This window comes from Henckelia pumila, chromosome 3, assembly GCF_033568475.1.
Source record: "Henckelia pumila isolate YLH828 chromosome 3, ASM3356847v2, whole genome shotgun sequence".
Lineage (NCBI taxonomy): Eukaryota > Viridiplantae > Streptophyta > Magnoliopsida > Lamiales > Gesneriaceae > Henckelia > Henckelia pumila.
In genome coordinates this window covers 152134853-152149170 of record NC_133122.1, presented here as the reverse complement: position 1 = coordinate 152149170, position 14318 = coordinate 152134853, and the positions used below count along the sequence as shown (strand labels likewise).

Genomic DNA, 14318 nt, shown 5'->3' with positions numbered 1-14318 from the left:
TGTTTCAATAATTACAATACAAATCATAAAAAACTATTCTAAACTTATACCTAACATTATGGTTATATCTGATCACTCTATCATTTATCCTCATCTTTCATTTCCCTATCACTCTTTTTACTATCCTTCATTTATCTCATCTTAAAAACCAAGTGGTGCCATCCATGTTGGGCAAAACAATCAAACTTAATTGGCTTTTGAGCTAATATTTAAGTTCAATATTCAATATCCACTTCACCTTTTTTTAAGAGTAATCTAATAAGAAATATTTAATTACTAATTTCTTACTATTATGTTAGTAAGTTATGATTTTGTTAGGTTTTTCTTGAAATTTAAATTTAGTTAAATTTAATCACTACTTCTTATTGAATCATATATGCATATCAATTGTATTCACATTGTACAATAAAATGTATTCGATTGGTATACAACAAATATTTTTAAATTATTAAAAAGCTAATATCATTAATTTACTTGTTTTTATAATCATATAAGTACAATGAATTTTATTTTTATTTTTTTATATCAGTTCAAGAAATATGATATGAACACTAATGAAACACAATTATTATTTTTATGTAATAAAATCTATGTTCATCGAATCAAAAAATACATTTTAAATCAATAATTTATTAATTTATCCTTAAATTAATAGCTTTCCAACATTATTATATGATTTATAAAAAATTTATTGTAAAAATTGCACATCTCTTCTCGTGTTGTATGTATACATAGCACCAAAATAAATTGTCTAGCAGATTTAAAAATTTCTGATGACGTCTTTGTCTAAATCAAATCCATCGATCTAAGCGTAACTTTCTGCGTCATACAAAATGTAACTTTATGCGTCTTATATAAAATGGGAGGTGCGCGTGGTACATTTCAAAGAAAGTAATACTCCCTCCGTTCCATATATGTTGTCTTGTTTTAGTTTTCACACGAATTAAGAAAAATTTATTTGGAAAGTAAATTTTATATAAACTTCCTATTTTATCCCTATTTAATGTATTAGAAAATGATTGCACAATTTTTAAGGTGTAGTTAATAGGGGTATATTAGTAAAGAAGTATAAAAAAATATTACTAAATATGATGTATGACTATATATTTGGGACAAACAAAAAAGGAAACGGACAATATAATTGGTTTGAGGGAATATTAATTAGAATTAATTCCAGTGGAGTCCTTGAAGTTGAATTCGGGCTGGAGAAGGTTTTCACATGGATGATGGTAATTCATGAGCGGATCGACCCTTGAAATTCTTGGACCAGTAGATCGACTCTTGGACTACTACTACTGTTCAAGTTCCCAATTAAATCCCAGTACATAATAGTAATGATGCTTATTTATGAAGCTAGCCTAATTGTTTCCTATATATATATATATATATATATACATACAATATATGTTGCAAGCGATCGAAAGTAGAAGGAAATGGGTGAAATCATCAGAGTGTATCACGGCGAATGCTGTAAAATACACGAGCAACTCGGCAACAAAGCGGACGGTTGCCAGGGCTTTGAGGAGGGCAAAGCTTTATCTGTTTGCAGTGCGTGCGGATGCCACCGAAACTTCCATCGGAAAATCGAAGAGTATGTGAGCACAGAGTGCCACAAACTATTCCATCAACGGGATGGTTCTTTTACTGTCGATGGCTGCAAGGAGTTCAAGTGGCCATCTCATGATCATACCAGTTTGGCCTGCGTCGCTTGCGGCTGCCACCTCAACTTCCACCGGAATGTGCTCAGGAGATGACCCCATTTATCGCTAGCTAGCTTTACTTATTAGTTTAATATATTGGTCATTTTGTTTGTTATTATAAAAATTCCTTGGTACCTACGGCCCTATGCATGCTTTGCGTTGCAATTATGTTCTCTCTCACGAGCCAAGCGTGTGTATGATCCGTGTAATACTAACATTGTTTCGAAAAATGACGAAACTCACTAACACATTATATACGATGATTTCAAGATACCAATTAGACCAACCAATGTTTTTTTTTTTTTTTAAATACAATTTCTTGGTATTTATTTTTCATGCATTTTAATCAACCAAGATTGTTTTGGGGATTTTTTTTTTTTTTTTAGAAAATATTTGAGTTTAAATGATCGATCAATTCTAAATATATTTTCGAAAAATTAAGGACCAATTCGAGTTAGTTGAATTTTTTTTAATGGAGTTTGACTTGATCATCGTCATCGATCACCGTTAATTTCAAGGAGGAGATGTGTTAGGTTATAAATTCATGAGGTGTCCATTCCAAAAGGCTTGTCTATTGGGTGTGGTTGGATTTATAACCAATTCTTTATTAGTTTAGTATTTCAATGTGAGATATTGTAATATTGTCGACCCCTTGAGAAGCCGGTTCGCGGCGGGCCGGTGGTCTACTCTAGACGGCTTTCACTCAACTTTCTTTTTGGTGGTAGCCCTTTTCTAGGGCTCTCCTTCCGCTACGCCGACTCTCAACGAGAACATCAAATGTTAGGTTATAAACTCATGAGGTGTCCATCCAAAAGATTTTGCCTATTAAGTGGGGTTGTCTCAAGGGTTTATAACCAATTATTTATTAGTGGATTGTCTCAAGGGTTTATAACCAACTATTTATTAGTTTAATATTTTAATGTGAGATATATTATAACAAGATGAATAGAGAGGTCGAAATAAACACATTAAAATTAGTTTTCAACGGAATGATAAAGAGACAGAGAGACCGAAATAGAATGCATTAAATATATGGCAGAACACGTTAGGGATAAATTTATAAACAATTTCGAGAAAAAATATATTAACACTCTTTTTTTTAATTAAATGAGTCTATTCAAAAAATACCGAGATCGTTTTGATGAAAAAGCTAAAAGAGAAAAAATATTTTTTTTTAAAAAAATGTTTTTATTGTTCTAAATGTGATCGGATAGATCTGCAATGCTTTTCTGCAGTGCTTTTAAAAGCATTTATATATAAACCAAAATAATTGCTTTTTTAAAAACTCATATTTACAGATTTTGAAATGCTTTTTTTATTAATCAACTAAAAAAATGATTTCAATTTATTTATTCAAACACAAATTACTATAGCTTTTACTTTAAAAAATATTTTTTAAATAAAAAAAATACCACGGTTTCGCCATAAAACAGCGGATAAGTTTGAAATTTTTTTTTAATTTTTCTTTTTTATATTAGAGCCACTGTAAAGTTCAAGTCAAGGTTGGTGGGATGGAGAAGAACTGAAAGCGAGTGGGTTGGTAGCGGTCAATTTTATCCAGTATTATTTCTCTCCAACCCCCATTTCGATGGCGTAATTCCAAAAAGTCTCCCCCATTTTTATTCACCATTTTCAATTATCCTTTTCTTTCATGCTTGCATAAGGTGTAGTTTAATCAAGATTCCCATTTCTGGTCTCAAGTAAGGTATCATTTTCACGGAAAAAGGCAGTTCTTGGGATCTTTAATTACCAAATAATCACCAACCCGTTGCATATTTTCGATAGTTTTTGCTGCTCTCTTAATATATGTGATGGGATTTACGTTTTTGAATGAATATTATATCCATTCGGTGAATTACTTACCTGTCTGAAAATTCTAGGTATTCTAATTGTTTGGGGCCATGAATTTCTTGGCAACATCTGAAGGCCAATTATTTGTTGGTGTCGCTGTTGGTCTGGTTGCTATTGGGGTCGCATATTTCTTGTTATCCCCCAAGAAGCCAAAAGGTTGGATGATTTATTTGCCGATAGAACCTATCTGTACATTTGCGTGTTTTATTTATGAGTTTTCTGGGTTTTGTTTCAAGTCCGGTAGTTTGATTGGGGATTTGAAGCAATCCTTTTGATTTGTTTGATCTTCATTTAGCCTAAGGATTCAATTTTTCCCGGTTATGGACACGCTCGTCGTAAAAATATAAAATACCTCCCATTTTCTGGAATTTGTTGGTGCTAGTCGTCTCGTCTCCCTGTGCTCGGAGTCGAACTCAAACCTTACATGGTAGGGGTGCTAATTTACGGAGCTCAACGATTAGAGATTGGGTGTTGAATTATATTCTTTGATTGCTGTCTCCAGCATTTAAGTATTTGGGCTTTTGTCTTCTAAAACTCTGTAAATTCAACATCTCCGCTATTATTTGGTGTGTTAGGGTGTTCTATTATCGATACTTTATAGATATCTGCCGATTTGAATATGGTAAAACTTCTTTAGGATGATAGGGGACATATTTGAATGAAGATGAGATTTGTCTGCATGCTTGTCTTTATTTTGACTTGGTATCTTTGTGTGCGGCAGTGTGCTTGGATCCTGATAATTTCAAGGAGTTTAAGCTTGTCAAGAAAACACAAATTAGCCATAATGTGGCGAGGTTCAAATTTGCCCTTCCTTCGCCCTCGTCTGTCCTGGGCCTTCCCATTGGAAAACACATCAGCTGCAGGTATCTTGTAGTTTTAGCACAATCTAAATAAATTATCATTTTCGAATTATTATGTTTTATTAGTATTTGTGGCGCGTAGGTCCTATCTTTATTAATTAGAACAAAAAACAAATTTTGATTTAGTAATGTCACACATTCAAATTTATGTCCTATTTGGGTAGGGGTAAGGATAGTCAAGGTGAAGAGGTCATCAAACCATACACTCCGACTACTTTGGATTCTGATGTTGGATACTTTGAGTTAGTTATAAAGGTTGACTCCGTATCTTTTTCCATTCTATTATTTTCCCTGGATGCAGATATATGAGGATCTATCTTAATATTTCTGTTGGCTCACTAGTTTTTTAATATTTGTAAAGATGTACCCGCAAGGAAGAATGTCACACCATTTTCGAGAAATGCATGAAGGCGATTATCTCTCTGTGAAAGGACCAAAGGTACATTCTTCATCAAGATAGCTTTTTTGAATTCCTAAGAGGCAATGTTTAATCTTTTAAGAATGAAGTGAAAATTAAAGAAAAAAATTTGTTGGTTTCATATCTCGTATGAAATTCTAAGTTCTTGTTGTAAAGGGAATGTGCAAGGCTTTCGCAATTTCACATTTCTCTGTATTTTTTATATAACATAGTTTTACATTTTTATTTGACTCATTTCTCTAGATTGAATGTTTGATATTTGCGAGATCCTAAATTTAGATGCACAGCAGCCTTTTTTTATATGTCAATAGTCAATACGGTATGAATCTGTAGCTAACTTCTAATAGTGATATTCAACTGGCGTAGGTTTTGTATTCGTGTGTTTTTTTCTTTCTTTCTTTCTTTCTTTCTTTCTTTCTTTCGTTTTTAATGTAGTATCACATTCTCTTGGTTACTTTTTTTTAAAAAAAAAAATAAAATTATATGTGCAATTGGTTCCACATATGCATGCTTCAAACCTCCTTGTTGAATTGAGAAGCTCTTCTTTATAGGGTCGATTCAATTATAAACCAGGACAGGTGAGAGCATTTGGAATGCTTGCTGGCGGCTCTGGAATTACACCAATGTTCCAGGTTAAACTCCTCAAAATTAAGAATCTTCCATTTATTTCTTTCTTTAGATATAACGATAATGTGGAATTTATCGTTTCCTATACATACATATATATATGTATATTTGGAATTCAACTTTTTTTTCTTTTCATTTGTTTTGGTTTAGGTTACTAGAGCAATTCTTGAAAACCCCGGCGACAAAACGAAGGTGCATCTAATTTATGCTAATGTTACCGTCGATGACATTTTGCTCAAGGTAATTTGTGATACACAATGCACTTGGTCCATTTGAATGCTGCATGCAATGTAAATCTACTGATTCCTTCCGACAAAGGTGTAAAAGCCATGCTATTTAAACCTTCATGGAATATTTTATTGTAATGCTAACCAAACATTTAAGGTGTAATTGTAGTTGTCAAACCTGAGGGTTTGGGTGTATCTAAACAAAAACTCGTAGAGTGTATGATTTGTTGTATTAAGTGTTGGAATAAGTATAAGAATTTCAATTTGTGTTTGATTAGGTATTTTTGTGCGCCTTGGTTGCAGGATGAGTTGGATAGCCTCGCTAAAAATTATCCTAACAGGTTCAAAGTTTACTACGTCCTCAATCAGGTAAATTGAATGTTTCTTTACGCCATTTATTGAGGAATTTCGAGTATTTATTTTCTGCTTGGATTTGATTTGCGATTGTCAACGTGACTTCTTTCTTCTTGTTTGTGACTATAATCACACAAACTGATTGTGAACAACTCCATGTTTGGCTGTAGAAAGTTGCAAGAGCTAACTGAATAAAGAGTTGTTAGCACTTTCTACTTTCATATGCAATTAGTTGCAATCCATTTTGCGATGATATTCCCCACCTGGAAGCTATTCCATCCAATAGGATTTCAAGCCTTTATTTGATTGAGTGGTCAAACTGGACATTTCCTCAATCCATTTTAGCTTCTTGGTTTCTGCTCTTTTTCTGGAAAGTAATTAAAAGAAGCTCAGGATTTGGACTTTTTTGTTATTAATAGCACCAACCCTCAAATGGAAATATTGTCAAATTCCATGCATATAATTTCTTAAAATATTTGTTTTGTCCTTCAAAAATATGCATTATTATACTACTTTTTTTACCCATGTAACTAGCTATATCTGTTGGTTATTTTTGAACTTGTGTAGCCTCCAGAAGAATGGAACGACGGCGTGGGGTTCGTCTCGAAGGAAATGATTCAAGCTCACTGCCCTGCACCAGCCTCTGATATTCAGGTTTGGAATTCAGCTATCTTAGATAAACTACAAAATGTGATGGAAGAAAATTCAAGAACTGAGTTTAACTTTCTGAATCTGCAGATTCTTAGATGCGGCCCTCCACCGATGAACAAAGCCATGGCCGGCCATCTCGAGGCTCTTGGTTACACCTCCGAGATGTTATTCCAATTCTAACTTCTCCCGACTTTGTCTCGCCTTTATTTAGTCTCATTTTTTGGGGAAGTTATTCTGGATTTGCACGATGTACCTTCGGGATTTTTTGAATTTTTTCGATGAAATAATTTGCTGATCAATTGTAAAACGTATGTATGACAGTCATAATGGTTCAATTTTCCGGGGTTATAATGTTATTGTTGAGATTTATCTTTCAATTTTCAAAATGTATTTTATCCCAAAGAAACTATACGCATATTTATCTTATATTTACAAGGGGTTTTATACTTTCATATATGTTCTAATTTTTGAAAACACACGAGTTACAAATGTCCATTGATTCCACAGCATTAGTTTTTTTCGTTTTTCTAGATTTTTACAAGAGGATGTTGATGTGATTACTCTTATACAAAATCTTTTTAAAGATTATGATACGATCAATTTTATGACATAGATTTAAGATAAAAATATAAGAGATCTTAAACTGTTACCTTTAAGCATCGTTTGGTACATGAGATGATAGTGAGATGAGACATAAATTTTTACTCATCTCATGTTTTTTTTATTTTTTTGTTAATTCAATGATATCTCATGACCCGGTATAACATTAGATGTAGGTTTGATGACAAATACCTTTTTAACTCATGGTATTAGTGGAGGATAAGTGAAATTGTGTGAATTTGACAATGATGATTAAGAGAATAAACACAATAATCCTACAGAATAAAAAACATACAAAACCACATTTTATTCATATCTATGTCTTGCTTATCCACATCTCATCATGTTTTTATTCATCTATCGTACACCACATTCATGATACCATCCATAATACCAAACGGTATCTTAATTTATTGAATAAAATAAAATTCTAAAATCTATGTTGTGTTTCGCTTCTTCATAGACACCAAACTTATTGTATGAGAGGCCGTTTACCCCTATTCACACGCTGCGTAAAAAGAATAGTTTTTTTTTTCTTGAAAGAAGAAAATAAGGAATCATCTTTTTCAAAAAAGTTAAGGCAAAATCGAAATCGCCATAGAAACGACATTGATTATTGGAGGTCAATTTCATCAACATTCACACGCCCTTAGTTCTGTCATTTTCGGGTTGGTTAAAAAAATATGACTCTCATGGGTATATTTTAAAAAATAAGGATTTTGACTTTTTTTTTTTAGAAAAGGGGAGTTGACTGTCATGTACACTTTTTCCAAAACAAAAAATAATAAACCAACAAAAATTTGGGTCGACTAACCAAAACATAAAAGTTGGTCGACCCAAACTTAAAAAAAATGCTTGGTCGACCCAAGCCCACATTGTGCTTGGGTCGACCAAGCACCATATGCTTGGGTCAACCAAAGCATTTAAATGCTTGGATTGACCCAAGCATATGATTGGGTCGACCATAAACCTTGGGTTTATGGTCGACCCAAGCATATAGATATGCTTGGGTTGACCCAAGCATTCAAGGTTTCTGGTATGCTTGGGTCAACCCAAGCATTTTGGGTTAACCCAAGCATATGCTTGGTCGACCCAAACAATTTTTTTTGGGTTGACCCAAGACAAGTTGGTTGGGTTGACCCAAGCTTATGCTGGGTCGACCAAACACAATTGATATTTGGGTTGATCCAAGTCTGGGTCTTGTGAAATTAGCGGATTCATATTTTAATATATATATAATTATATAACATACTTGTGATATTATTGGATTCATATGTTAAACATTTACGATTATAGAACATACTTGTTAAATTATTGGATTCATATGTTAAAACATGTATCATTGTAGAACATAATCGTGAAGTTAACGGATTCTTATGTAAAAACATATATCATTGTAGAATATATTTGTGAAATTAGCGCATTAATGTGTTAAAACACGTACGATTATATCACATACTTGTCAAATTAGCGGATTCATATGTTAATACATGTACGATAATATAATATAGTTGTGAAATAATTGGATTCATATATTTAAAAATGTATCATTATAGAACATACTTGTGATATTAGCAGATTATATGTTAAAACATGTACGATTATATAACATATTGGTGAAATTAACGGATTCATATGTTAAAATATATACGATTCTAGGTCAACATATGCTACAACTTAAATTGTAATTCACCCAAGTGTAGGTTGTCTGCAAATAATATATCCGTAAGTACGAGATCGATCCACAGAGAGGATGTTGTAAGTTTTAAGTTTAATAATTATATATTATAGATGAAATGATTATTATAACATTTAAGTACTAAATTATAACGTGTACGATTATATAACATATTTGTGAAATTAACGGATTCATATGTTAAAATATACACGATTATAGGTCAACATACTTGTGACATTAACAGATTCATATGGTAAAAGATATACGATTTAAGAACATATTTGTGAAATTAGCGAATTCATGTGTTAAACATGTAAGATTATAGAACATACTCGTGACATTAGTGGATACATTGTTAAAACATGTACAATTATCAATGACCGTGAAATCAGTTGATTCATATATGTGTAATCATATAACATAACCGTAAAATCAGTTGATTCTAATATTAAAATATGTACAATCATATAACATAATCGTGAAATTATTGATAGATACATTACAATATGTATAATCATATAACATAATCGTGAATCAGTCGATTAATATTTTACAATATGTATAATCATATAACATAACCGTGAAATCAGTTGATTCTTATCTTAAAATATGTACAATCATATAACATGATCGTGAAAATATTGATTAATACGTTACAATATGTATAATCATATAACATAATCGTGAATCAGTCGATTAATATTTTACAATATGTATAATAATATAACATAATCGTGAAATTGATCGATTATTATGTTACAATATTTATAATCATACAACATAATTTTGAAAAATAATGGATATATATATATATATAACATAATCGTGAAATTGATCGATTATTATGTTACAATATTTATAATCATACAACATAATTTTGAAAAATAATGGATATATATATATATATATATATATATATATATATATTATACTAACTAATGTTATAGTTTGTGAAATAACTGGATTCGTATATTAAAACATGTATGATTATATAATATTTTTGTGACATTAGCGGATTCATATGTTAAAACATGTATGATGATACATATTTGAGAAATTAATGAATTCATATGTTAAAACATGTACGATTATAGGTCAAAATACTTGTGAAATTATCGGATTCATGTGCTAAAACATGATTATAGAACATACATGTAAAATTAGTGGCTTCATATGTTAAAACATGTACGATTATCGGTCAACATTAGTGGATAAAAACATGCTTGTGAAATTTGCGGTTTCATACGTTAATATGTACGAATATAAAACATACTCGTGAAATTAGTAGATAAATTGTTAAAAAATGTACAATTGTCAATAAACATTAAACAAAATTGTGTAATTACATGTCAAAATTATGTAATTATCGGTCAAACTTGTGAAATTAATGAATTCATATGTAAAAATGTGTACGATTATTGAACAAACTTGTGAAATTAGTGGATCAATATGTTGCAACATATACGATTATATGTAAAATTATGTAAATTTTGATCAAAATTGTAAAATTAGCAACGAAAAAATTATTTAACTGCCTAATTTTTTTTACAAACATAAATGTTAAAAATACAAATAAATGGGTTACAAACAAAAATGTATTATGGAATTGATAATCAGCATAGTCTCTTATGTATCGCATCCTTAATTTAATAAAACATGATTTTTTTTAGGCACGCAATGCTTTTTTCCGCAGCGCGCATTTGGTTTTCCACAGCGCGCAGCGCGCTGCGAAAACATCTTTCCGCAGCACAAATTGGGTCGACGCAAGCATGAGCAATCTTGGGTCAACCCCAAGCAGGTCGACCCAAGATTGCTCTGGGTCGACCCAAACCTTAAGAAAATTTGGTTTTTAAAATTTATTAAATTTTTTTTTATTTTTTATTAAATAAACAGAAGAACATACACATAAATTACATGTCCAATCCTTTTTTTTAAATAGAATAGATTTCACTCCCTTCTACCTAAATATCCCGTCATTGTCTTGGTGCTCGGCTCCTTTCACCTTAATTGACCTTTTCTCTCCCTCTCTCTCCCTCTCCTCGCCATTCTTTCTCCGTTTCCCAGATGTATGTTGCTCTCTAGCTTCGTTTCTTGAATGTTTTCGTCGGGTTGACTATTTGAAACCAAACGCCATCTGGGTTTTGTTGCTTGTTGCATCTTCCATCTGCGGAATCCCCCTGTTTGCATTAGATATCAGCTCTTTCCTTTTTTGCTCCGAATCACTGTTTATGTAGGATTATCAGATTTGTTATATCAGATTCTTTATTGTGTTGGGTTATCTGGTCTCAATGCATGCAACCTATTTTACAATGTGATTCTTGATGAAGTGTTCTACATTTGGGCTTATTGCTTTCCCTATTCTACGAGTAGATTTTCTCTGAATTTCCAGTCTTTGTAATCATACGAAGCAAGGGTGCGACGATGTTTGAAGTTTGGTTCGGTCTTGCTCCAACTTTTAATTGAACTTAGACTTATTGGGGATAGAATGTCAAAAATGGGGTTCTTTACTCATAGATATTTGTTCCTTTTTTTCTTATTGATATCAGCAGTGTTCATATTATCTTGGTTATTAGTGTTAAGGTCGGCTGGCCGGATTTATTCTATTGACTATTACAAGCTTCCATCCGTGGCAAAAAATAATAATCTTGATGCCAACTTACAAGCCAGAGCTTCAATTAATGAAGAAGCTGTGATCTTGAGTAGAAATTCAAGAAAGTGTGATTCTAGTGAGCATATTCTCAAGGTTTTCATGTATGACTTGCCATCAGAGTTCCATTTTAATCTGTTGGGCTGGAAAGGCCGGGGAAGGGGTGTTGTTTGGCCGGATGTTCGATCCGAGGTCCCTGACTACCCCGGTGGATTGAATTTGCAGCATAGCATAGAATATTTGCTGACTTTGGACCTCTTGAACTCTGAATTTACCAAAGATTTGGGAGGCCGCAGTGCTATTAGAGTACGTAATTCTAGTGAAGCTGATGTTGTTTTTGTTCCCTTCTTTTCGTCCATTTGCTATAATAGGTACTCAAAGCTGAAGCCAAACCAGAAAAGGAGTATTAATAGTTTATTGCAGGAGAAATTGGTTACTTTTTTGACGGATCAGGATGAATGGAAAAGATCTGGTGGAAATGATCACATAGTCATGGCCCACCATCCTAATAGTCTTTTAGATGCTAGAACAAAGCTCTGGCCTGCGATATTTATTCTTTCAGATTTCGGAAGGTATTCTCCAACTATTGCTAATGTTGAGAAAGACGTAATTGCGCCTTACAGGCATGTTGTTGGAAGTTATACAGATGATGCATCCGATTTTGATAGTCGCAAGACGTTGCTCTATTTCCAAGGGGCTATTTACCGAAAAGATGTAAGAAACCTTTGTTCTTTAGATATATGTTTGTATTTCTGGGGTAAAATACTTGTATATTTACATGCATTTTTGAGTATTGCAACATGAGCTGGTTTCTTAAAACCTATGTCCCATGAGATTTTTGGTTCTTACTGATAAGCATAACTGTGTTTGATCAGAACTAAAAGCTATGATTTTTGTGGTCTCTTCTTGTTTGTCGATTCGTACTTTTGTTATTTAAGTTACCACTGTGATTAAAGTGGTGTGGTTGAAAGAATAGGGACACAAATTTATTAATCAGTTGTGTCAATTTGATTACTTTGAATGATTTGCACCTATGTTCATGTAGGTATACTCAACAAACTTCTAGTCCAGAATCAAAGTGCTTATTTTTTCCCTCGCTGAGGGATAAGTATCACCTTTTTGTGTGAAAACACATGAAGAATCTTTTTCCCCCTCTCCTTGGGCTCTGCTTATACTTGGAGAAGATGTTCATTCTTTTAGCTGATCCTGTTTGTTTGTGAAGATATTTTATCATATATATCTTGGCTAATATGCATAACCTTCTGCCGAGATCCACTCGCATTATTTGTAGTTATTTTAATTTTAATTTCGGTCTTATATAAATGGAGTAGCATGACTCCCATATTTTCGCGTTAATAGAATTTGATGGTGCTTGTGGCAAATTGCTGAGTAATATGATATCTTAATCATTCTTGAAACAGTTAACTTCAGGATTTCTTTAATTGAACTACGTCAAACACTTTCTTGGCTGCTTTCAGGGTGGAATAATTCGTCAAGAATTGTATTACATGCTGAAAAATGAAAAGGATGTGCACTTCGCATTTGGAAGTGTTCAGAAGGATGGTATCAAACAAGCTTCCACTGGTATGCGCTCATCCAAATTCTGCCTCAACATAGCAGGCGACACTCCATCATCAAACCGTCTATTTGATGCCATAGCTAGCCACTGTGTACCTGTCATTATTAGTGATGAAATCGAGCTTCCATACGAAGATGTCCTTGACTACTCAGAATTCTGTGTATTTGTCCGTTCTTCTGATGCTCTCAAAGAAAAGTTCCTACTAAACCTTGTCAGGAACATTACCAAGGCGGACTGGACCAGAATGTGGGGAAGGCTAAAAGAAGTCGAAAACTTTTACAAGTTTCAGTATCCATCACAAGCAAATGATGCTGTACAGATGATATGGCAGGCTGTTTCGCGAAAGGTTCCTGCTGTCAAGCTAAAGATTCACAAGACCGGTCGTTTTTTCCGATCAATCACCCCTAGAGAAGAAGGGATTAAGTCTGCTGCTGTACCTAGAAGTCTTGCTTGATTGGTTTTCTGACTTTACGGTGTCAGACGCATAGCTCCATCCACGTTTTTGGAGATGAAAATAGTTGAGTATCAATCATAGATGAAAACGGTGTGACCCGAGTTCTGGTAAGTATTAGAGGTTAGTTTGATCTATTTGTTCATTCTTTTAGCCAGTGGGTTGCTCAATTTTGTAGGTTCTAGCCTCCTGGATAGCATAGCTTTCTTTGTTAAATTAAGTATTGGGAAGAACCAAGCATATCCCTTATCTTCGTTATTTAAGCATTCCACTCGGTTAATCTTAATCTGTACATTGTAAATTTGTTGAAGGCCACAAGTTTCGTTCCAGTTATGAATATTCATTTTTTGATCTCTCTGTGTCTCTTTCTCTCATTTGATTTTTTGTCTTCTCAATACTTCAAGAACTTTTTTAGTTAAGATGCAAATAAACAGGAAATTATATAAATTAGATTCTAAACTAATTTAAACAAAAAGCTATATCGATTAAATATATATATATATATATATATATATAGAATTTTGCTATCCTGCCCACCCATCGTGCCCACCTAATGTGTCCACCATGAGGTGACACTCAACTATTGGACGCACAATTAATTACATCCAATAGTTGAGTGCCACCTCATGGTGGGCACATTAGGTGGGCACGGTGAGTGGGCAGGATAGCAAAATT

General features: G+C 33.0%; 2 protein-coding genes across 3 annotated transcripts; both read left to right on the top strand.

Moving 5' to 3' along the window:
• The first annotated feature begins 3219 nt into the window (after positions 1 to 3219).
• LOC140887028 (NADH--cytochrome b5 reductase 1) lies at positions 3220 to 7116 on the top strand. 2 transcript variants are annotated; one of them, XM_073294029.1, is made up of 10 exons: positions 3220 to 3400; positions 3581 to 3707; positions 4273 to 4414; positions 4576 to 4666; positions 4773 to 4850; positions 5381 to 5461; positions 5607 to 5696; positions 5987 to 6052; positions 6605 to 6691; positions 6776 to 7116. In XM_073294029.1, the coding sequence occupies exons 2-10, from the start codon at positions 3602 to 3604 to the stop codon at positions 6866 to 6868; spliced, it is 834 nt and encodes a 277-aa protein (XP_073150130.1). In that variant the 5' UTR covers positions 3220 to 3400; positions 3581 to 3601; the 3' UTR covers positions 6869 to 7116. The 2 variants fall into 2 exon arrangements, with proteins under 2 accessions (XP_073150130.1, XP_073150129.1); XM_073294028.1 differs by having other exon boundaries at positions 3220 to 3405.
• Positions 7117 to 10944: 3828 nt separating this feature from the next.
• On the top strand, positions 10945 to 13967 carry LOC140887027 (probable arabinosyltransferase ARAD1). Its single transcript, XM_073294027.1, has 2 exons — positions 10945 to 12327; positions 13092 to 13967. The coding sequence occupies exons 1-2, from the start codon at positions 11452 to 11454 to the stop codon at positions 13644 to 13646; spliced, it is 1431 nt and encodes a 476-aa protein (XP_073150128.1). The 5' UTR covers positions 10945 to 11451; the 3' UTR covers positions 13647 to 13967.
• Positions 13968 to 14318: the final 351 nt, after the last annotated feature.